Source organism: Cherax quadricarinatus, chromosome 3 (genome assembly GCF_038502225.1).
Source record: "Cherax quadricarinatus isolate ZL_2023a chromosome 3, ASM3850222v1, whole genome shotgun sequence".
Lineage (NCBI taxonomy): Eukaryota > Metazoa > Arthropoda > Malacostraca > Decapoda > Parastacidae > Cherax > Cherax quadricarinatus.
The window spans coordinates 26,597,746-26,624,070 of NC_091294.1; the positions used below are offsets into that span (position 1 = coordinate 26,597,746).

At 41.1% G+C, this 26,325-nt stretch overlaps 1 protein-coding gene across 2 annotated transcripts in view; it reads right to left on the minus strand.

The window, feature by feature from the left end:
- Window positions 1-13,010: 13,010 nt before the first annotated feature.
- Window positions 13,011-26,325, minus strand: part of LOC128684092 (beta-galactosidase) — a 62,426-nt gene continuing 49,111 nt past the window's right edge. For both annotated transcript variants that reach the window (XM_070090915.1, XM_070090913.1), the window contains exons 10-13: window positions 23,584-23,784; window positions 17,720-17,917; window positions 16,450-16,692; window positions 13,011-13,265 (exon numbers count right to left, since the gene is read on the minus strand). In XM_070090915.1, the coding sequence (XP_069947016.1) occupies window positions 13,053-13,265; window positions 16,450-16,692; window positions 17,720-17,917; window positions 23,584-23,784 (855 nt within the window). In that variant the 3' untranslated portion in view covers window positions 13,011-13,052. The remainder of the gene's footprint in view (window positions 13,266-16,449; window positions 16,693-17,719; window positions 17,918-23,583; window positions 23,785-26,325) is intronic.

A 26,325-nucleotide genomic window follows, 5' to 3' on the forward strand; every position in this document is an offset into this window, starting at 1 on the left:
CAGGAGGAACATGATGCAAACCTTGATAAGTTTTTGGAAGCCGCCAAGAAGAAAAATATCAGTTACAATGAGGAAAAGTGCACTTTTTCAACTAAAAGGCTTAGCATCCTTGGTTATGTAGTGGAAGGAGGTTCAATATTCCCAGACCCTGAACGACTACGACCTCTACGGGAACTTCCAATGCCTCAAGACAAAAAGTCACTCCGAAGAACTCTTGGTCTCTTTGCTTATTACTCACAATGGATCTACAACTATTCAAGTAAAGTCCGCCCATTGAGTGCTACCACATTTCCTGTGACAAAGGAAGCAGAAGCCGCTTTCCATACTCTCAAACAGGACATTGAAAACTCAGTAGTTCAAGCCATTGATGAGTCCCTACCATTCGAAGTGGAAACGGATGCATCTGACATTGCCATTGCTGCAGTCTTATCTCAGGCAGGACGACCAGTAGCCTTCTTTTCTAGAACTTTTCAAGGATCAGAGAAATGTTATGCTGCTGTAGAAAAGGAAGCCCAGGCCATCATAGAAGCAGTTCGCCACTGGAGGCATTATTTAACTGGTAGACATTTCACCATAAGGACTGACCAACGGTCCGTGATGTATATGTTCGACAAGAGGCACAAAAGTAGGATAAAGAATGACAAGATATTACGCTGGAGGATGGAACTATCGTGTTATGACTTTGATATTCTGTACCGACCGGGTCAAGAGAACATCTCACCTGATGCATTCTCTAGGTCCCACTGTGGAGCAGCATGTCATGATTTGCAATCACTCTCAGCTCTCCACGAGGCTTTGTGTCACCCAGGAGTTACACGCCTGTACCATTTTGTCAAATCAAAGAACATGCCCTACTCAGTGGAAGATGTGCGACAAGTGATCAGAGCATGCAGAGTATGTGCAGAGTGCAAGCCAAACTTTCATCAGCCAGAGAAGACTCATCTCATAAAATCCACCCAGCCTTTCGAAAGATTGAATATAGATTTCAAAGGACCTCTACCAAGCACAAATCAGAATAGGTATTTCCTTAACATAGTAGATGAATATTCAAGGTTTCCCTTTGTATTCCCCTGTGCAAATATGGCTGCTTCAACTGTTATTAGTTGTCTTTCACAGTTGTTCTCTATTTTTGGTATGCCAGCTTATATCCATTCAGACAGGGGATCCTAGTTCATGAGTAACGAACTTCAGGAGTTTTTGGCTAGCAAAGGTATTGCCTGCAGCAGAACAACAAGCTACAACCCTCAAGGCAATGGTCAAGTGGAGCGGTTCAATGGTACTATATGGAAGGCAGTTACAATGACATTAAAGTCGCGCAATCTACCTGTTCAACACTGGCAAACTGTCCTACCTGATGCTCTTCACTCTATTAGATCACTGCTGTGCACAGCTACTAATGCAACCCCTCATGAAAGACTCCTCAACTATTCACGTCGTTCCTCTACGGGAGCCTCCGTGCCCACTTGGTTATGTCATCCTGGACCCGTTCTCCTGAAGAGTCACCGTAGGATGAACAAGACGGATCCTTTAGTGGAAGAGGTAGAGCTCCTGCAAGCTAATCCACATTACGCCCACATTCGCTACCAAAATGGTGAAGAGACTACAGTATCTACAAGACATTTAGCCCCAGTTGAGATCCCTATTAGTGTGGAATCTCAAGATACACCAATAGATGTGAAAGATGCTTCGTTTTCTCCTGGAAAGCCCCTTGAGACTACCCCTATGGAAATAGAGGATTCTGCTCCAGCAGTTAATCAAACCCCGCTGGAAAATATCGAACCTGGTGAAGAGGCTCAAGGGCTACGAAGGTCGGGACGTGTACGTCGCCCACCTAACAGTTTGGGAGATTACTGTCTCTGATATTTTAGAAGGGGGAGATTGTAGTGATACTGGTCCTGTGGGGAGCAGCAGCAGGATAATACTGCACCACCTCTAGGGGCCCTTAACAACAACAACAGTTTGGTGTGTGTCATGGGCACCAACACATGGTGTGTGATTCTCTCCTACTTTATCCATTTATCAGCGATGCAGATTACATGGTGAGTTTAAATATGTGGCCTGTAGTTATAACTTTTCTCTTGACATATGCAAGACATCACCATCCCTGTAGAAGCCATTATTAGATGTACTAGTCATTATATTTTGTTGTTGCAGAAGTACTATGAAGATTCTATGTTCAATAAAGCCTAGAGATAAGGCCTGTGTTTCTATCACAACAAAGGCTAAGAATGCCAGAATACAGAGGTGGGCCCTTAGAATTCAACCTTTTTCTATTAAAATCCTACATATAAAGGGCAAACATAATGTAATTGCGGATGCTTTGTCCCGCCCTTAAACCAGTTGCACCAATATGCCCCTGTTCTAACTTACGCCTAATATTTCCTTTTTTGCCTACAGTTATGTGAATGATTGGTACTGTTTACAGTTTAGTTATGGAGGATGAAGCTTGGAGACCAGTTGCTCTGTCCTTACATTTTACTTGAGACAGCATTAGTGTCACCCAAGGCCAAGAGATAAAGCCCAGTTCTGTTGAGGCAGAAGTCTGTCGTCTCAACAATATCCTCCTTGAATACCCACTGAACATATGAAAAAGATTGTCTGGGACGAGTTTTTGAAGGCGGGGAAAAGCTTACCAGCTCTGCCATATTGGCAGTTCAGTTCTTCTACTGTATCTAGAAGATTCAGGGATATTTATGTTCTATTGTCAGTGCGACATTTGGTCATGTGGAAGGGGTGTTACACCCTTTTGTTCATTTTAAGTAATGTTTCTTATCATGGCAATGGTATATTTTTACATGTTACTTTTGCTATTTCACTTCATATTATATTCAGGAGTAATTCCATTAGTAGCTAAAATGGATTTACTCGACTTTATAATATTATCTGGCCGTATATTATTTAGCTTTGTACATAGGTAGGTTATTTAATTAGTCTAAAATGTTGGTGTGACCTGGCCAAGCACCAGTAGGTGTTTTCAGCTGCTCAACCCCTGCTCCGACCGAGTCAAGGTTGGCTGGTAAAGGAGGTAGTCAGGCAATTCTCCGCGCGCTCTCAAAAAAAATTGAAAAATTATGGAAATTGAGTTATATATACAGAAAAATAGCTTAACTCTTTGGCAATACAATGGTACAAGAATCAATGTTCTACGACGTTTCTACAAGAAATTATAGTCATTTATATCAGGTACGGTGACAGCGATGTGGGTAGCGTGTCTGCTCACAGCCCATATATTTTGTGGAATTTTTTCCTTGTTTTTATAGCTTTTTCTTGCATTATTCTTTCTAATATAATAACTGACTTGGCTGACTATTTGGCATCATATAAGAGTAGACGGAGCTTATTCGTAGACTTCTAGCCAATCAGGAAGCATCTGGGAACACTCTGCCATATTCCCGCTCCAGAGAGAGCCAGGAGAAATCACTTCATTATTACGCTTATATCAACTTATATATCAACTCTACGGCTTATTTATCTACCAGAATTGATCTAATATGATATAATAAACACTATAAATAACATACAAACATGTTATATACTCTAGACTGAATAAGTTTTAGTTTAATATGTTTATTATGCACCCCATACCCATCCTGTGGGCGGTAGTCAAAAGATTACAGAGGTACATAATGGGTCCAGGGACTGGGCCTCAAAGTTTTGATAGCTGAGCAAGTTACAGAGGTAATGAATTCACAATTTACAAAGGTAATAAACTCACAATTTACAAAGGTAATGAACTCCAGGTAGGTCTAGTCACAATCATGACAAGTTACGAAGGTATTTACAGATTACAGAGGTACACAATGGGTCCAGGGACCGGGCTCCAAAGTTTTGATGGCTGAACTAGGTACAAGGTAATGAACTCACAAGTTACAAAGGTAATGAACTCACAAGTTACAAAGGTAATGAATACTGTAAGAATGGTTACTTACGTTTATACATGGCTGCAATCATGAACAAATTTTAGAGTAATGAGCAATTCACACTTCCACACCCGGTCACAACTGTAGTGAGTTATTGGTGCAAATGTTGATTGCTGAGTCTCTCTCTCTCTCTCACACACACACACACACACACACATACAAATTCATACACACACACACATAAACACACACACACACACACACACACACACACACACACACACACACACACACACACACACACATACACAAACTCATACACACACACGCACACACACTCATACACACACACACACTCTCACACACACACTCACAAGAAACGATCAAGAGGTATGTGAGGAGCTCAACACGAGATTTAAGGAAGTATTTACAGTAGAGACAGGAAGGACTCTGGGGGGACAGACCAGATGGGGACACCAACAAGGAATACACCAACAAGTGTTGGACGACATACATACAGATGAGGAGGAGGTGAAGAAACTGCTAAGGGACATCGATACCTCAAAGGCAATGGGACCGGACAACATCTCTCCATGGGTCCTTAGAGAGGGAGCAGATATGTTGTGCATACCACTTACCACAATCTTCAACACATCCCTGGAAACTGGGCAACTACCTGAGGTATGGAAGACGGCAAATGTAGTTCCCATTTTCAAAAAAGGAGACAGAAAAGAGGCACTAAACTATAGACCTGTGTCATTGACGTGTATAGTATGCAAAATTATGGAGAAGATTATCAGGAGGAGAGTGGTGGAGCACCTGGAACGGAACAGGAGTATAAATGCCAACCAGCACGGATTCACGGAAGGCAAATCCTGTGTCACAAACCTTCTGGAGTTTTACGATAAAATAACAGAAGTAAGACAAGAGAGAGAGGGGTGGGTTGATTGCATCTTCTTGGACTGCAAGAAGGCCTTTGACACAGTTCCTCACAAGAGATTAGTGCAGAAGCTAGAGCATCAGGCGCATATAACAGGAAGAGCACTGCAATGGATCAGAGAATACCTGACAGGGAGGCAACAACGAGTCATGGTACGTAATGATGTATCACAGTGGGCACCTGTGACGAGCGGGGTCCCACAGGGGTCAGTCCTAGGACCAGTGCTATTTTTGGTATATGTGAACGACATGACGGAAGGGTTAGACTCAGAAGTGTCCCTGTTTGCAGATGATGTGAAGTTAATGAGGAGAATTAAATCTGATGAGGACCAGGCAGGACTTCAAAGAGACCTGGACAGACTGGACACCTGGTCCAGCAAATGGCTTCTCGAATTTAATCCTGCCAAATGCAAAGTCATGAAGATAGGGGAAGGGCACAGAAGACCACAGACAGAGTATAGGCTAGGTGGCCAAAGACTGCAAACCTCACTCAAGGAGAAAGATCTTGGGGTGAGTATAACACCGAGCATGTCTCCGGAAGCACACATCAATCAGATAACTGCTGCAGCATATGGGCGCCTGGCAAACCTGAGAACAGCATTCCGACACCTTAGTAAGGAATCATTCAAGACACTGTACACCGTGTATGTCAGGCCCATACTGGAGTATGCAGCACCTGTTTGGAACCCGCACTTGATAAAGCACGTCAAGAAACTAGAGAAAGTACAAAGGTTTGCAACAAGGTTAGTTCCAGAGCTAAGGGGAATGTCCTATGAAGAAAGATTAAGGGAAATCGGCCTGATGACACTGGAGGACAGGAGGGTCAGGGGAGACATGATAACGACATATAAAATACTGCGTGGAATAGACAAGGTGGACAAGGACAGGATGTTCCAGGGAGGGGACACAGAAACAAGAGGCCACAATTGGAAGTTGAAGACACAAATGAGTCAGAGAGATAGTAGGAAGTATTTCTTCAGTCATAGAGTTGTAAGGCAGTGGAATAGCCTAGAAAATGACGTAGTGGAGGCAGGAACCATACACAGTTTTAAGACGAGGTTTGATAAAGCTCATGGAGCGGGGAGAGAGAGGGTCTAGTAGCAACCGGTGAAGAGGCGGGGCCAGGAGCTAGGACTCGACCCCTGCAACCACAAATAGGTGAGTACAAATAGGTGAGTACACACACACACACACACACACACACACTCACACTCATACACATACACACAAACACACACACACACACACACACACACACATGCACATATGTGGTAATGCTTTATTTACAGCTAGACTGAATAAAATAGGCCATATGTCGAGAGCGTTACTCCTCTCCATGTCGTCTTTGAGTAAGAGAAAACGATGTTTTGAATAGGATAACTGCACTAGAACATCAGTTTACTTAGAAATACACCCAAACAAACGCGATTTTCGCTATTTTTTTTTTTTTTTTTTTTTTTTTTTTTTTTTTTTTTTTTTTTTTTTTTTTTTTTAGACGGTGGGCCGGCCGGCGTTCCAGGCCAATATCTCGGAAGTAACTTATTCTCTTATTGTACCTATTTCTTCCTTTATTACTTAATTAAATGGAATAATATTCACAGAAATTGTAGAATAATGATTTCTCTAATTTCCTTCGGGTCATTTTTTAAAATATTCCAAATACTTTGGGAGTTATGTGGGAGTAAAGGGCAGATTTTTTGCAACATTCCAAGAACTAACAAACTTTACTTTTTTGTGTAATAAAGATAAGTTATTTAGAGGACAGGTCACGAAGAAAATTCGTATAAGCATTGTTCTCTCGGCACCAAGTGTCCAAACAACCTTACGTCGTCCCATATAGGACAAGCAACCTGCCAAAGGGCATTTTCAGTAAATCAGTCCTTTTTCGGTCTTTTCTCAGTTGTTGTTTGAGGTTTATTTTTGATAAATATTTTCAAGAAAGAGTGAAAACACTTTGTCTTGTGCACCAAAACTGGAGGAAATCGGACGGTAAACAACAAAAAAAATTAATTGCCTGACTGCCTCCTTACCTTGTTCACGTAGTAAGTTTATTCAGGTATACACAAATACAGTTACATAGATTATCATACATAGCAGCATATGTGTAGAGAACCTGGGATAACCCAAAAAAAAGTCAGACAGAGTGACTTATTTCCATTGGCTTCCTTTTACCTTATTATAATATAAAGGTTATATCTTATTATTATTCTATAATGAAGATAACATCTTATTATCATACTAAAAAGACTATCTACTACACGAGGGCCATTAAGACTATCTACAATACGAGGGTCATTACTAGGAATAAGGTAAAATTACACGTGTGTTAGCTAAAAAAATAGAAAATCATTCCCCTCCCTTTCTGTAGCTACATTCATCAGACACCTTTTGGCACTCTTCTTGAACTGGTTCATACTATGACTGGCTTTGACATGTGCGGGCAGTCTGTTCCATTCCTTTATTGCTGTACAATAAAAGGTGTTTGAAGCCTGGCCACTGACTGTGGGTACTACAAAGTTGTGCTCTCTCCCCCTAGTACTATGATTGCTTTGGTTCCCAACCTTGACAAAATTGGCAGCAAGATATTCTGGACACTGTTTGTGAACAATTTTATAAACATGATTTATCTCGGTTGGAGAACGCGGTTGAGAAACTTTTAAAGAAAGTGAGACCAAGTGAGCAAGTCTCGGTGTTATAAGAGGGCTTACTGCAGAATGTATCATACGTAAGAGCTCTATCAGTGTGGTGTCCGAGCTTTTAAACAACGCCTGTGCATGTACATATACTTATATTTCCTGACTCAGAGCCATTTGTAAATACTTAACCTAGTACTGTGATGTGTTAATGAGACGAGTGACAAATGTTATACTCGTAGTGTAAAACATGAGAAAGTGGGTTTAAGTGGTTATTAATAAATTAAATAGAAACTAAGAAAATTCCATTTCCTCTATGAGTGATGACCCGTAGACGTGCTAAGTTTGTTCGTTTGTTACGAGAAGCACTATAACCCAGGGACCAACCGGCTATGTTCGTAACACTCAGTAAAAAAGAAAACTGGAACCTACATGTCGGAGGATCTCACCTTCAAAGACCATAACACTGTATCAATCGCATCTGCTAGAAAAATGACAGGATGGATAATGAGAACCTTCAAAACTAGGGATGCCAAGCCCATGATGACACTCTTCAGGTCACTTGTTCTATCTAGGCTGGAATATTGCTGCACACTAACAGCACCTTTCAAGGCAGGTGAGATTACTGACTTAAAAAATGTACAGAGAACCTTCACGGCACACATAACTGCGATAAAATACCTAAATTACAGGGAACGCTTGACGTTCCTCAACCTGTACTCCCTAGAACGCCAGCGGGAGAGATTCATGATTATATACACTTGGAAAATCCTGGAGGGATTAGTACCAAACTTGCACACAAAAATCTCGGCAGACAATGCAACATATCCACAATGAAAAGCAGGGGTGCCAATAGCACGAAAAGGGACAACACAGTAAGTGTCAGGGGCCCAAGACTGTTCAACTGCCTCCCAGCATACATAAAGGGGATTACCAATAGACCCCTGGCTGTCTTCAAGAAGGCACTGGACAGGCACCTAAAGTCAGTACCTGACCATCCGGGCTGTGGTTCGTGCGTCAGTTTGTATGCAGCCAGCAGTAACAGCCTGGTTGATCAGACCCTAATCCACCATGAGGCCTGGTCACAGACCAGTCCGTGGGGGCGTTGACCCCCGAAACCCTCTCCAGGTATATTCCACGTATACATAGGCCAAAAATCAATTACAAAAAATGCCTAATATTGACCAGGGTAAGGTTAAAGTAAATAAGAAATTAATTAGGTAAGTTTTATTTAAGTTATGGATACATAACACATGTTCTGAGCACGTAAAAGATCTAACTTTATGTATATTTAACCTTGGATAATTCAATGAAGTCAGACACTGACTTATTTCTAATCAGAAGAGACATTCTCCAGTTATTTCACTGTAACCAATTTGATCAATAAAAATGAAACATTAAAACTTAAACCTAAAATGAAGGCGAAGCTTCTTTAAGAAAAACACACCAGCATTAATATTATAAATTTTCTTACAAGAAGATAGAGTCTCCGGTTACTGCACTGAACCCAACAAAATTTGCACCTACGCAGTCTATACCCAAAAAGTGTGGCGGAAGTCAGGAGCTGACTGCCCTCACCAGTCAGGAGCTGACTGCCCTCACCAGTCAGGAGCTGACTGCCCTCACCAGTCAGGAGCTGACTGCCCTCACCAGTCAGGTGCTGACTGGGGCGGCAGGACAAACAGTGGGTATCTATGGTGGCAAAAACTCTCGCTTTACAAAATGAGTTTCCTGACTCGATTCCCGGCGAGGTTAGAAATATTTGGCGTGTTTCTTTATACCGGTTGTCTAAGTTCACCCATCAGTAAAATGGGTACCTAGGTGCTCGTCGACTGGTGTGGGTCGCATCCTGGGACAAAACTGTCCTAATTTGCCCGAAATGCTCAGCATAACAAACTGCTGTCTATATAGTAGTATGTCATTGATGTCAGTTAGGACTGTATACCTTGTACATGTACTTGTAGTAAATAAAGATTATTATTATTACGACAGGTGAAAGGACCGCAGCCGTGGGAAAGTTTAAAATATTGCGTCTCTGTCAGTTGGACTTCTCAAGTGAAATGGAGGGGTAGGAATACCTACATACAAAGAGGTGTTTTATGATTTGCAATTGGCTTAAAATAAGCTTAATAATTCATGTGCATACAGAGAGCATTTCCCTTTACTTACTTACTCAGTACAGGTTGCACTAACCCAGGGGTGTAGCTGCTAGCGTCAGTGTTGTGGACGAGGTCTCTGCCTCCTAACTCAACACTGGAGCCCAAATTACCTGGAGACCTGGAGAGAGTTTCGGGGGTCAACGCCCCCGCGGCCCGGTCTGTGACCAGGCCTCCTGGTGGATCAGCGCCTGATCAACCAGGCTGTTGCTGCTGGCTGCACGCAAACCAACGTACGAGCCACAGCCCGGCTGATCAGGAACTGTCTTTAGGTGCTTGTCCAGTGCCAGCTTGAAGACTGCCAGGGGTCTGTTGGTAATCCCCCTTATGTGTGCTGGGAGGCAGTTGAACAGTCTCGGGCCCCTGACACTTATTGTATGGTCTCTTAACGTGCTAGTGACACCCCTGCTTTTCATTGGGGGGATGGTGCATCGTCTGCCAAGTCTTTTGCTTTCGTAGTGAGTGATTTTCGTGTGCAAGTTTGGTACTAGTCCCTCTAGGATTTTCCAGGTGTATATAATCATGTATCTCTCCCTCCTGCGTTCCAGGGAATACAGGTTTAGAAACCTCAAGCGCTCCCAGTAATTGAGGTGTTTTATCTCCGTTATGCGCGCCGTGAAAGTTCTCTGTACATTTTCTAGGTCGGCAATTTCACCTGCCTTGAAAGGTGCTGTTAGAGTGCAGCAATATTCCAGCCTAGATAGAACAAGTGACCTGAAGAGTGTCATCATGGGCTTGGCCTCCCTAGTTTTGAAGGTTCTCATTATCCATCCTGTCATTTTTCTAGCAGACGCGATTGATACAATGTTATGGTCCTTGAAGGTGAGATCCTCCGACATAATCACTCCTAGGTCTTTGACGTTGGTGTTTCGCTCTATTTTGTGGCCAGAATTTGTTTTGTACTCTGATGAAGATTTAATTTCCTCATGTTTACCATATCTGAGTAATTGAAATTTCTCATCGTTGAACTTCATATTGTTTTCTGCAGCCCACTGAAAGATTTGGTTGATGTCCGCCTGGAGCCTTGCAGTGTCTGCAATGGAAGACACTGTCATGCAGATTCGGGTGTCATCTGCAAAGGAAGACACGGTGCTGTGGCTGACATCCTTGTCTATGTCGGATATGAGGATGAGGAACAAGATGGGAGCTAGTACTGTGCCTTGTGGGACAGAGCTTGTCACCGTAGCTGCCTCGGACTTTACTCTGTTGACGACTACTCTCTGTGTTCTGTTAGTGAGGAAATTATAGATCCATCGACCGACTTTTCCTGTTATTCCTTTAGCGCGCATTTTGTGCGCTATTACGCCATGGTCACACTTGTCGAAGGCTTTTGCAAAGTCTGTATATATTACATCTGCATTCTTTTTGTCTTCTAGTGCATTTAGGACCTTGTCGTAGTGATCCAGTAGTTGAGACAGACAGGAGCGACCTGTTCTAAACCCATGTTGCCCTGGGTTGTGTAACTGATGGGTTTCTAGATGGGTGGTGATCTTGCTTCTTAGGACCCTTTCAAAGATTTTTATGATATGGGATGTTAGTGCTATTGGTCTGTAGTTCTTTGCTGTTGCTTTACTGCCCCCTTTGTGGAGTGGGGCTATGTCTGTTGTTTTTAGTAACAAAATATATTATATGGTCATTTTACTTCATGAGGGAAATTTGAAAGAAAAACTCCGAAGCCAGCTTTCCAGGGTCATGTATGGAAGAATATGTTTGTATATAACACCAAGGTATGAAATCAGTAGAAAATATAAGCTTTTTACTTAAAATAATAACTTTAAAAATCCGATAGCATTATAAACTGCTGTGAATGTATTAAACCAACATTCTTTCCCAAAACATACACTATCAACTCAGTGATGTCGTAGCTTACGTAAAGTGCATATCTTTGAAAATAAAAAAATGCTAGTATTACTAGCAGGAATTAATAAAATATTTGCTGGGTTTATGCCGAAAAGAAAACTGGAGAAATGGGCAACTGAATCTTTATTTTTTTTAACAAATCGAACCCAAAGACTAATGGTCAAAGTAAACCTTAAGGCCGCCACATTGAAAACTTCGTTCTTCAAAACACTGCATTCGTCACATTTCTCTCTCACTGTCATCTCTAACATAGGCAAATAACTCAAAGCACTGTGTCATCCCTTGCAAACGATACTAGAAATTGTACGGGTGAGGCATCTAGAGAGGATATAGCAAATATCCAAGCTGACAGTTTTCCACTGGGCCACAGAAAACAATAGATTTTGAACGAGGACAAAATTCACTTACTTTGCTATGGAAAATTTAGTAAAATTTGCAATGGAGTATAAAATACTTGAACTCTAAACCGGAGTATTGTTGTAGAGTAACAGCCCTTTTTAAAGCAGGTGAAATTGCAGATCGGGAGACTATTGTTGTATTAAAAACACAAATGCTAAATCATTATGAGTCATGCAGGTAGATCCGCATAATGTAAAGAACTTTGACTATCTGTATCAACGCAGACAAACGCCTAAAATATTGGAAACGCCTGGCGTCCCTTAATCTGTACTCTTTGGAAAGCCGGCGAGAAAGATACATTCTAATTCATACCTGGAACATTCTGGAGTGACTGGTTCCAATTCTGGAAACTGAAATTGCTCCCTATGACAGCAGGAGGCTCTGAGAACGGTGCAAATACCCCCGATGAAAAGCAGGGGTGAAATAAGAACGCTAAGAAATAACTTGTCAATTACAATGGGGGTTACCTATAAACTTTTAACTGTCCTCAAGAGGGAACTTAATAAGATCTTCAAATCAGTTCTGCATCAACCGGGCTGTGGTACATTTGCTGGATTGCGTGTTACTAGCACCAACTGATCAACCAATCAACTATGCAGGCCTAGTCTATAACCTATTCAATCAACAATAGGTAACTGACACTATTTCAGATTGGGCATGTCATTTGCGTCAGTTTTACCGATATAACTTCCTTATTTAATAACAAAACTGTCCAAGAAGAATGACCCTGTCATCTTACAATGTCCTGTTTACCCGTTTTTGCTGACAGATGAAACCTTTTGGATAAATATGCTTGATCTTTCAATGTTGTGGGAGACCGTCAAAGGTAGAGGGACAGGGGGAGGGAGGGACATCAAAGGAAGATGATCAGAGGGAGAGACAAAATTATGAGGGAATGGACGACGAGCTACGTAAGGGTCGGGGAATGAAAATAGGACAATGGGCGAGTCAACAGAGAAAAGAGAAAGAGGGGTTGGGCAATAGAGTGATGGGGATTTGGATTCGGCAAGAGAGGGACGGGGAATGGTGTCGAGCAATAGAAAAATGGGGAAGAAAACGAGACAATGGAAGAGGAGGCAGAAGGCAAGACGAGGGGTTGTCAATTTGGAGTGGGACCGTCCACCTGGTGAGTATCAACCAGACGAGGGGTTGTCAATTTGGACTGGGACCATCTACCTGGTGAGTATCAACCAGACGAGGGGTTGTCAGTTTGGAGTGGGACCGTCCACCTGGTGAGTATCAACCAGAGAGACTCGACAGGCACTTTTGGAGGTTGTACAGGGTGACTTTTCCAGCTCCAGTAGCGTTATGGTGTTAGTGCCCTGCCTTAGGACGACCCGGGGCACATAGAGTGTTACCTGGGGGCCCACCTCTGGCCAGTACCTTCCCAGGCACAGGTCGTTCACCCATGCTACTCCCTGCAGGAGAGATCACACACTTCAAAATATTTTACAACTCCTAAAACTCTCTCTTAAATTTATTAACCTGAGTATTTCTTATATTGCCTCATTTTCCTTTACCACTAAATACAGTATATCTAAACATTATTGCATTCCTTTCATAAAACAATAAAAATGCACAATAAAATCACATAACTAATATATACATCACCAAACATTCTGTGAATTTCATTTTTTATTAAACTAGGTAAAATAAATAACATAAAGATCGATGATGTGATTTTTGTTGAATGGTGATTAGTTATCGAACTATAAATCAGTAAAACTGGAGACTTCAAATTTAAGGACAACAAACTTTCTATAATTGTTAGTTTTTATTAAATATGTAAAGGATTGTATATATTCCGGCAGTGAATATTGAATAACTGACGTTAGCTAACAAGGAACAAGTAGAGGGTGCCCAGACTCACCCCAGTACAACACTGAGGTCAGTTTGATTAAGCAAGACTTTGAAAAGGCAATAAATGACATGCCTATGCACTCTGCCCTAGGTCCAGACTCATAGAACTCCGTGTTCATCAAGAATTGCAAGAAGTCCCTATCGCGTGCCTTCAACATTTTGTGGAGAGGGAGCATGGACACAGGGGTCATCTCACACACACTAAAAACAACAGACATAGCCCCACTCCACAAAGGTGGCGGTAAAGCAATTCCAAAGAACTACAGACCGATAGTACTAACATCCCATATCATAAAAATCTTTTGAGAGGGTTCTATGAAACAAGATCGCCAACCACCTAGATACCCATCAGTTACACAACCCAGGGCAAGACGGGTTTAGAGCAGGTCGCTCCTGCCTGTCCCAGCTACTGGATCACTATGACAAGGTCCTGGATGCAGTTGAGGATAAACAAAATACATGAAGTATACACAGACTTTGCAAAAGCTTTCGACAAGTGTGACCATGGAGTAATAGCACAAAAAATGCGTGATAAAGGAATAACAGGAAAATGTGGATCTATAACAGGAAAAGATGGATCTATAACTTCCTGACAAATAGAACACAAAGAGTAATAGTAAACAGAGTAAAGTCTGAGGCAGCTACAGTGAAAAGCTCTGTTCCACAAGACACAGTACTCGCTCCCATTATATTCCTCATTCTCATTTCTGACATAGACAGACATAGCTCCGTGTCTTCCTTTGCGGATGACACCCGGATTACCATGGCAGTGACCTTCATCGAAGACACCGCGAGACTCCAAGCGGACATCAACCAAATTTTCAAATGGGCCACTCAAAACAATATGAAGTTCAACGAGGAGAAATATCGACTACTCAGATATGGAAAACTCGAGTAAATTAAAAATGTATCAGGGTATACGGCAAATTCTAACTATACAATAGAGCGAAAGAGAAATGTGAAAGACCTGGGAGTGATAATGTCGGAGTATCTTGCCTTTAAAGACGACAACAATGTATCTACCTCATCTGCTAGGAAAATGATAGGATGGATAATGAGAACCTTCAAAACTAGGGACACCAAGCCCATGATGACATTCTTCAAATCGTTTGTTTTCTCTAGGCTGGAATGCTGCTGTACACTAACGGCCCCCTTCAAGGCTGGCGACATTGCAGACCTGGAGAGTGTACAAAGAACTTTCACAGCACACATAAGTGCGATAAGGCACCTAAATTGCTGGGAACGGTTGAAGGTCCTTGATCGGTATTCCCTGGAATGCAGGCGAGAGAGATATACATGATAATGTGCACATGGAAGGTCCTAGAGGGATTGGTACTAAACCTGAACACGAAAATCACTCCATATGAAAGAAAAAGATTTGGCAGGAGATGCAATATTCTCTCGATGAAAAGCAGGGGCGCCACGAGTACACTGAGAGACAACACAATAAGTGTCCTGGGCCCAAGACTGTTCAATTGCCTCCCAGCATACATAAGGGGATTACCAGTAGACCCCTGACTGTCTTCAAGAAGGCACTGGACAGGCACCTAAAGTCAGTACCTGACCAACCGGGCTGTGGTTCGTACGTCAGTTTGCGTGTGGCCAGCAGTAACAGCCTGGTTGATCAGACGCTGATCCACCATGAGGCCTGGTCACACACAGAGCCGCGGGGGCGTTGACCCCCGAAATTCTCTCCAGGTAAACCACAGCAAACGCCTACTCTTCTTTTTTCTTTTATTCATAGTTGTTGGGTGACGTTTCAAAAAGTAAAATAATATACCTGGACCTGGAGTTTACCTGGAGAGGGTTTCTGGGATCAACGCCCCCGCGGCCCGGTCTGAGACCAGGCTTCATGGTGGATCAGGGTCTGATCACCCAGGCTGTTAATGCTGGCCGCACGCACGGTTGGTCAGGTACTGACTTTAGGTGTCTGTCCAGTGCCTCCTTGAAGACAGCCAGGGGTCTACTGGTAATCCCCTTATGTATGCTGGGAGGCAATTGAACAGTCTTGGGCCCTGGACACTTATTGTGTTGTCTCTCAGTGTACTCGTGTCACCCCTGCTTTTCATCGAGGGAATATTGCATCTCCTCCCGAGTCTTTTGCTTTCATATGGATTGATTTTTGTGTGCAGGTTTGGTACCAATCCCTCCAAGAAATTCCAAGTGTATATTATCATGTATCTCTCTCGCCTGCGTTCGAGGGAATACAGATCAAGGACGTTCAACTGTTTCCAGTAGTTTAGGTGCCTTATCATACTTATGTGTGCCGTGAAAGTTCTTTGTACACTTTCCAGGTCTGCAATGTCGCCAGCCTTGAAGGGGGCCGTAAGTGTACAGCAGTATTCCAGCCTAAAGAGCACAAGCGATTTGAAGAGAATCATCATGGGCTTGGCATCCCTAATTTTGAAGGTTCTCATTATCTATCCCATCATTTTCCTAGCGGATGAGGTAGATAACTTGTTGTGGTCTTTGAAGGCGAGATCCTCTGACACCATCACTCCCAGGTCCTTCACATTACTTTTCCGCTCTACTGTATGGTTAGAATTTGTTGTATACCCTGACACATTTTTAATTTCTTCAAGTTTCCCATATCTGAGTAGTTGAAATTTCTCCTCGTTGAACTTCATATTGTTTTGAGTGGCCCATTCGAAGATTTGTTTGATGTCCGCTTGGAGTCTCGTGGTGTCTTCGATGGAGGTCACTGTCATGGTACTTTATGCTGAATGTGTGACTTAAACTGACCTTAGACCAGCCATCCAGACGCAAGAAGGAATCTAGAGGATGTGACTCCTCTGAGGGGACGGTGAATGTGCCACTGTAGAAGGTCATTCCTCCTTGTTGTGTCCCCAGCAGCGGGCTAAGTGTCAGTGTCTGGCGAAGACGCTGCAGTACGTGATGGAGACGAGTGGTGTTAGTGAGCGGCAGTGGTGTCATCGTCCAACCCTCGAGTTCATGATTGTTGATGGTTACGTTGGTTGTGAGACCCTAAGGAAAATTCGTACATTTCTACAGCTGCGTCTCCCATGACTAGCAAAACACAATAGGGAATATTCACAACTTGGGCAAACTTAATAAGCATGCGCCCGTTTGGTGAACAATTGTTTGTATAGCAATGTAATGTTTATCTCCGAATCTGACGATGCTAAGTCTGGTAAGATTTTAAAGTCTCTCCCCATCAGACTGAAATCAGGGCTACGTATTAAGGTAATTAGGGTTCGGTTGTTAAGGCTTGACACTCAGCTTTATGTCAAGGAATCTCTAGGCATGTTAGTTTAAAGATTAAAGATTAAAAAGATTAAAGATTTTATTTCTTTGCAAAGGTTACAATGTGTAATTACAATTTTGATTTGTTAAGTACAAAAAAAAGCCACTATCATGACGGGGCATTTCGGTTTTGTGAAACTAAATGAAGTGTTTGAAATGTAATTGTTGACAAATATCTTTGTGCTTAAATGAATAATTCAAACCATTTGCACCATTTAACATAATAAAATATCTTAAAAACAAAGAGTGTGGAAGGAAAAGAAAACACTCACACGACCGGAGGTAAAAAAAAACTCTGATTTGAATCCACTACCGTCTTCCTCCCTTTTCAGAAAGACATAATATGGTAACCACTTAGTGCAGTCTGCCACAGCATCCTCATAAGTTTGACTGTAAAAGTAGTATTTAAACTCCCGTATTGGAGTATTTATACTCTCATATGAGACAAACCCGGGTGAACTTGAACTTCAGACTCTAGTGTACATATGTATGCGAACGTAAAATATTTCATCAAGTACCCGTATGTATGCTGCACCCTTATCTTGAGAATTATGCTGAAACACTTCAAAAAATTCCAGGTATTAATAGCAAACAACTCTGGGTTCGATATCTTTCGTAGCCAGATTTGCTGTTATTAGTGCTTGGAACTTTTCATGTATTTCAATATATTTCAATATATTCACATATGAACTCGCTTAGAAATTATTACTCGAATAACTGGCCTATCCAAAAAATGCTTCCAACTCACCTTGAAGTCATTAAGCTTGGGTCCGACTGAGACACGTCCCAGGCTCTCAACGATGATGTGAATGCTGTCTCCTGGGAGAGCTGACACCGCTAAGTCGTACAACCTCTGCTCTCTGGACACCACCCCGACGTACCGTTCGTTTACGAACACGTAACCGCGGTCATGTATATCATACAAACTCAGGCGTGCCGGATCAGGCTGCGTCAAAGCAAATGTTAGAACAAAAATCCATAAAAACATGTTCAACTTGTCTTTTCTGACTATTCAGCACTGATGCCTTCAAATGTAAATGCTTAATGTTTACCCTCAAGGAAGCTTATCAATGTTTATTTCTGGCTGGGATACTCAGCGTGAGGAGTTTCTACAGTTATTCTTTGAGGAGTGATTAATTATTCATGTCTGAAGATACGTATCAGGTTAGCTTAGGTAAGATTTGTCAGGAAACAGAAAACTTGTTTCCTGACGCGGATCTTAGTCATATGATGACCCGCTACTGGAGCTTCTGGTCATCTGACCGAGGGCTTCCACAGGCTTACTGGACCACCCTCAGTAAAAAATTAAGACACCTGGTGCATAGTTATCCATGCATCAGGTGTCTTCAGAGATTGTTGGGTCACTGATCACATCTCTTGGTTAAGTTCACAAACGTGGCTCTAATGTGGACATATTCAATTTTGAAAAGAAAAAAAAAAAAGTCCTTGAAGAGAAAAATGATTACTGTTTTAATAAGTGGATTAAAAATTACTTATTCCTTGAACCCTTTGATCTAGTGGTTGATAACGTTGATCTAGTGGTTGATAACGTTGATCTAGTGGTTGATAACGTTGATCTAGTGGTTGATAACGTTGATCTAGTGGTTGATAACGTTGATCTAGTGGTTGATAACGTTGATCTAGTGGTTGATAACGTTGATCTAGTGGTTGATAACGTTGATCTAGTGGTTGATAACCTTGATCTAGTGGTTGATAACTTTGATCTAGTGGTTGATAACTTTGATCTAGTGGTTGATAACTTTGATCTAGTACTAGTGGTTGATAACGTTGATCTAGTGGTTGATAACTTTGATCTAGTGGTTGATAACTTTGATCTAGTGGTTGATAACTTTGATCTAGTAATAGTGGTTGATAACGTTGATCTAGTGGTTGATAACTTTGATCTAGTGGTTGATAACTTTGATCTAGTGGTTGATAACTTTGATCTAGTGGTTGATAACTTTGATCTAGTGGTTGATAACTTTGATCTAGTGGTTGATAACTTTGATCTAGTGGTTGATAACTTTGATCTAGTACTAGTGGTTGATAACGTTGATCTAGTGGTTGATAACTTTGATCTAGTGGTTGATAACTTTGATCTAGTGGTTGATAACTTTGATCTAGTGGTTGATAACGTTGATCTAGTGGTTGATATCTTTGATCTAGTGGTTGATAACTTTGATCTAGTACTAGTGGTTGATAACGTTGATCTAGTGGTTGATAACTTTGATCTAGTGGTTGATAACTTTGATCTAGTGGTTGATAACTTTGATCTAGTACTAGTGGTTGATAACGTTGATCTAGTGGTTGATAACTTTGATCTAGTACTAGTGGTTGATAACGTTGATCTAGTGGTTGATAACTTTGATCTAGTGGTTGATAACTTTGATCTAGTGGTTGATAACTTTGATCTAGTGGTTGATAACGTTGATCTAGTGGTTGATATCTTTGATCTAGTGGTTGATAACTTTGATCTAGTGGTTGATAACTTTGATCTAGTACTAGTGGTTGATAACGTTGATCTAGTGGTTGATAACTTTGATCTAGTGGTTGATAACTTTGATCTAGTGGTTGATAACTTTGATCTAGTGGTTGATAACGTTGATCTAGTGGTTGATATCTTTGATCTAGTGGTTGATATCTTTGATCTAGTGGTTGATAACTTTGATCTAGTGGTTGATAACGTTGATCTAGTGGTTGATATCTTTGATCTAGTGGTTGATATCTTTGATCTAGTGGTTGATAACGTTGATCTAGTGGTTGATAACTTTGATCTAGTGGTTGATAACTTTGATCTAGTGGTTGATAACTTTGATCTAGTGGTTGATAACTTTGATCTAGTGGTTGATAAATTTGATCTAGTACTAGTGGTTGATAACGTTGATCTAGTGGTTGATAACTTTGATCTAGTGGTTGATAACTTTGATCTAGTACTAGTGGTTGATAACGTTGATCTAGTGGTTGATAACTTTGATCTAGTGGTTGATAACTTTGATCTAGTGGTTGATAACTTTGATCTAGTGGTTGATAACTTTGATCTAGTACTAGTGGTTGATAACGTTGATCTAGTGGTTGATAACTTTGATCTAGTGGTTGATAACTTTGATCTAGTGGTTGATAACTTTGATCTAGTACTAGTGGTTGATAACTTTGATCTAGTGGTTGATAACGTTGATCTAGTGGTTGATAACTTTGATCTAGTGGTTGATAACTTTGATCTAGTGGTTGATAACTTTGATCTAGTGGTTGATAACTTTGATCTAGTGGTTGATAACTTTGATCTAGTGGTTGATAACTTTGATCTAGTACTAGTGGTTGATAACGTTGATCTAGTGGTTGATAACTTTGATCTAGTGGTTGATAACTTTGATCTAGTGGTTGATAACTTTGATCTAGTACTAGTGGTTGATAACTTTGATCTAGTGGTTGATAACTTTGATCTAGTACTAGTGGTTGATAACGTTGATCTAGTGGTTGATAACGTTGATCTAGTGGTTGATAACTTTGATCTAGTGGTTGATAACTTTGATCTAGTGGTTGATAACTTTGATCTAGTGGTTGATAACTTTGATCTAGTGGTTGATAACTTTGATCTAGTACTAGTGGTTGATAACTTTGATCTAGTGGTTGATAACTTTGATCTAGTACTAGTGGTTGATAACTTTGATCTAGTGGTTGATAACTTTGATCTAGTGGTTGATAACTTTGATCTAGTGGTTGATAACTTTGATCTAGTGGTTGATAACTTTGATCTAGTACTAGTGGTTGATAACTTTGATCTAGTGGTTGATAACTTTGATCTAGTGGTTGATAACTTTGATCTAGTACTAGTGGTTGATAACTTTGATCTAGTGGTTGATAACTTTGATCTAGTGGTTGATAACTTTGATCTAGTGGTTGATAACTTTGATCTAGTGGTTGATAACGTTGATCTAGTGGTTGATAACTTTGATCTAGTGGTTGATAACTTTGATCTAGTGGTTGATAACCTTGATCTAGTGGTTGATAACTTTGATCTAGTGGTTGATAACGTTGATCTAGTGGTTGATAACGTTGATCTAGTGGTTGATAACGTTGATCTAGTGGTTGATAACTTTGATCTAGTACTAGTGGTTGATAACGTTGATCTAGTGGTTGATAACTTTGATCTAGTACTAGTGGTTGATAACGTTGATCTAGTGGTTGATAACTTTGATCTAGTACTAGTGGTTGATAACGTTGATCTAGTGGTTGATAACTTTGATCTAGTGGTTGATAACTTTGATCTAGTGGTTGATAACTTTGATCTAGTGGTTGATAACGTTGATCTAGTGGTTGATAACGTTGATCTAGTGGTTGATAACGTTGATCTAGTGGTTGATAACGTTGATCTAGTGGTTGATAACTTTGATCTAGTACTAGTGGTTGATAACGTTGATCTAGTGGTTGATAACTTTGATCTAGTGGTTGATAACTTTGATCTAGTGGTTGATAACTTTGATCTAGTGGTTGATAACTTTGATCTAGTGGTTGATAACTTTGATCTAGTGGTTGATAACGTTGATCTAGTGGTTGATAACTTTGATCTAGTGGTTGATAACTTTGATCTAGTGGTTGATAACGTTGATCTAGTGGTTGATAACTTTGATCTAGTGGTTGATAACTTTGATCTAGTACTAGTGGTTGATAACTTTGATCTAGTGGTTGATAACTTTGATCTAGTGGTTGATAACTTTGATCTAGTGGTTGATAACTTTGATCTAGTGGTTGATAACTTTGATCTAGTGGTTGATAACTTTGATCTAGTGGTTGATAACGTTGATCTAGTGGTTGATAACTTTGATCTAGTGGTTGATAACTTTGATCTAGTGGTTGATAACGTTGATCTAGTGGTCAATAACTTTGAGGGTAATACAACTGCTGTTAAAACATATGTATTATGAACCAAAAAGACTTTTATCAGAGTAGAAATAACATGAAAAGTTTATCTATGTGAGAGAAAGTCAGATATAATGAAAAAGTTTGAAATGTTAGAGGTAAAATACTTTGACATTTCTTGAATATTTGTGAGTGAATTGTCAGGGAATTAATAAATTTTAATTATAAATAACGCATAACTACTATTTTTGTTTAAATTCGAGCATACCTTGTCAAAATATAAGGTAATATAAAAAATCAAAACTACATATTAGCAATACTAATATTTTTGCGACTTAATTCATGTCTGCATAAGTAACTCATTACGATTGTAATCTGATATTGCAGACCTGGAGAGTGTACAAATAACTTTCACGGCACACATAAGTGCGATAAGGCATGTAAACTACTGGGAACGGTTGAAGGTCCTTGATGTGTATTCCCTCGAACGCAGGCGAGAGAGATACATGATAATATACACTTGGAAGGTCCTGGAGGGACTGGTGCCAAACCTGCACACGGAAATCACTCCTTATGAAAGCAAAAGACTCGGGAGGAGATGCAACATTCCCCCGATGAAAAGCAGGGGCGCCACGAGCACACTGAGAGACAACACAATAAGTGTCCGGAGCCCAAGACTGTTCAACTGCCTCCCAGCATACATAAGGGGGATTACCAATAGACCCCTGGCTGTCTTCAAGAAGGCACTGGACAGACACCTAAAGTCAGTACCTGACCAACCGGGCTGTAGTTCGTACGTCAGTTTGCGTGCGGCCAGCATTAACAGCCTGGTTGATCAGACCATCATGAGGCCTGGTCTCAGACCGGGCCGCGGGGGCGTTGATCCTCGAAACCAGGTAAACTCCAGGGGATATATTCATGTAAATAGTCCATTACCACTGTAACTTGTTTAAGTATCAAAACTTTGGGACTCAGTGTCTGGACTCATTATGTGCCTCTGTAATCATTTGACTACCTGGAATATACTTGGAGAGGTCATCGGGGGTCAACGCCCCCGCGGCCCGGTCTGAGACCAGGCCAAGGAAACTAGACTACAGTGTAGCATATTATCAGCTAGGTCATAGTATTAAAGAACAACCGTGATACCAAAGAAAGAATGTTGAGCCAAAATTCAAGGTAATGTCATATTGGATAATATATTGAAATAACCTTTGCAAGAATTATCCTTAAATTAGAGGACATAAAGTTTAGTAAATAATTTATTTAAAATAAATTAGAAAAATAAAGTTTCTAGCAACACTTTTTCCACTTGAAACCGCACAGACTGCTTAAGTAACTGTAATGAAGTTTAAATCTGATCCAGCAGGAAGCGATCCAACAACATCCATTCTATAACTAGTTCGCCTCTGATGAGAGGATCATTGCTAATGTCAAATGTAGTCTTGAGATCAAGGAAGGTTATGTAGCAATATTCAATGTATTGTGTGAGGAAGAAACATTTGCCTGGCTCCTTACACCCCACGCACCTTGCTATGTAAACACCAGTCACTTGACTGTATATCTCGCTCACCTGGCTCTGTATTCCCGGCTCTGTATACTTCAAAACACCTGGCTCTGTATTCCTTAAAGATATATTCCGTATACCTCACACGTGTCTGTATACTTCAAACACCTATATACGTAGCTCAATATACCTGAAACGCATGACTCATATGTCTGGCACCTTAGACCTCACATACCTGACTGTGTACTCACCACTCTTATGGAGAGCACAGTGTGGTATACGACGAGGCCGTTGGATACCTGCAGTTGTTCGAAGGTGAGAGGCCAGGGTTGGGTCACCCCCTGGAGGAGTGGTAGCAGTTGCATCACCGACCCCAGCGCCATGACTTCAATCTTACCGTATTCTGCCTTCTGAGGCACTGGTGGCACCGGCCCGGGGGGCAACACTAGGTACTGCAGGGGACAATACGAGGAACGAGGTTACTAAATAACCAACTTAGCCTTGTTCTTTAACACAGATTAGCAGAAAATGTCGTTCCCCACAATCAGACATACCCCTTCACCCGTGTCGCTCCGTCCAGTCTCTGTCAAATTTGTCCCCATGTTGCTGTTGGCTTACCTATCTACAGTTCTTCCTTCTACCTTCCTCCTTTTTCCTCATGAACATTGATTTCCCATCTGACCCGCTCCCCAGAAATGCAGATGTAAAGGAGACAATAACAGACTTGTTTCCATTAGAGGTGTCCAGAAACTTTTTGATCACACAGGGTGGAAGTAAGATGAGGGGGACAAACACGCCGAAAATTCAGAGGAGCCTAATGTAAAAGAAAAACTTCAGCGCGAGGGTGGCATGTGGAACTGTCTAGGTGAAATAACAGTAGAGACCGTCATCATACTAAGGTTAAAGTGTTGATATGACAAAATCATTAAGTTATAATATTCCCGGTATGGGTGGAAATGTTAGACATAGACTAAGGTATTTGAGGAGGTAGATCATGGTAATGAATATGATATTGTGTATATGGACTTCAGTAAGGCTTTTGACAGGGTCCCACATCAGAGACTGTTGAGGAAAATTAAAGAACATGGAATAGGAGGAGAAATTTTTTCCTGGATAGAGGCATGGTTGACAAATAGGCAGCAGAGAGTTTGCATAAATGGGGAGAAATCAGAGTGGGGAAGCGTCACGAGCGGTGTTCCACAGGGGTCAGTGTTGGGCCCCCTGCTGTTCACAATCTACATAAACGACATAGATGAGGGCATAAAGAGCGACATCGGCAAGTTTGCCGATGACACCAAAATAGGCCGTCGAATTCATTCTGACGAGGACATTCGAGCACTCCAGGAAGATTTGAACAGACTGATGCAGTGGTCGGAGAAGTGGCAGATGCAGTTTAATATAGACAAATGCAAAGTTCTAAATGTTGGACAGGATAATAACCATGCCACATATAAACTAAATAATGTAGATCTTAATATTACGGATTGCGAAAAAGATTTAGGAGTTCTGGTTAGCAGTAATCTGAAACCAAGACAACAGTGCATAAGTGTTCGCAATAAAGCTAATAGAATCCTTGGCTTCATATCAAGAAGCATAAATAATAGGAGTCCTCAGGTTGTTCTTCAACTCTATACATCCTTGGTTAGGCCTCATTTAGATTATGCTGCACAGTTTTGGTCACCGTATTACAGAATGGATATAAATTCTCTGGAAAATGTACAAAGGAGGATGACAAAGTTGATCCCATGTATCAGAAACCTTCCCTATGAGGATAGACTAAGGGCCCTGAAACTGCACTCTCTAGAAAGACGTAGAATTAGGGGGGATATGATTGAGGTGTATAAATGGAAGACAGGAATAAATAAAGGGGATGTAAATAGTGTGCTGAAAATATCTAGCCTAGACAGGACTCGCAGCAATGGTTTTAAGTTGGAAAAATTCAGATTCAGGAAGGATATAGGAAAGTACTGGTTTGGTAATAGAGTTGTGGATGAGTGGAACAAACTCCCAAGTACCGTTATAGAGGCCAGAACGTTGTGTAGCTTTAAAAATAGGTTGGATAAATACATGAGTAGATGTGGGTGGGTGTGAGTTAGACCTGATAGCTTGTGCTACTAGGTCGGTTGCCGTGTTCCTCCCTTAAGTCAATGTGACCTGACCTGACTAGGTTGGGTGCATTGGCTTAAGCCGGTAGGAGACTTGGACCTGCCTCGCATGGGCCAGTAGGCCTTCTGCAGTGTTCCTTCGTTCTTATGTTCTTATGTTCTTATAACGCTGACCCTATTCATCTAGCAGTAAGTAATACCTGGGTGTTAGTCGACTGTTGTGGGTGGCATCCCATGAGGTAGAAGCATATTTTAGATAGTGTTGGACTTTGAAATAAGCTGAGGTAGGATAACAATTCTTGGCATGTAAAAACTGATCTGAGTAAACAATGAAAATCATATCGTTGGCTACTTATTCCAGTTGTGACCGGGTGTGGAAGTGTGAATTGCTCATTACTCTATAATTTGTTCATGATTGTAACCATGTATAAACGTAAGTAACCATTCTACAGAATTCATTGCCTTTGTAACTTGTGAGCTCATTACCTTTGTACCTAGTTCAGCTATCAAAACTTTGGGGGCCCAGTCCCTGGACCCATTACGTACCTCTGTAATCTGTAAATACCTTTGTAACTTGTCATGATTGTGACCAGACCTACCTGAAGTTCATTACCTTTGTAAATTGTGAGTTCATTACCTTTGTAAATTGTGAGTTCATTACCTTTGTAAATTGTGAGTTCATTACCTTTGTAAATTGTGAGTTCATTACCTTTGTAAATTGTGAGTTCATTACCTCTGTAACTTGCTCAGCAATCAAAACTTTGGAGTCCAGTCCCTGGACCAATTATGTACCTCTGTAATCTTTTGACTACCGCCCACAGGATGGGTATGTGGTGACTACCGCCCACAGGATGGGTATGGGGTGCATAATAAACATATTAAACTAAC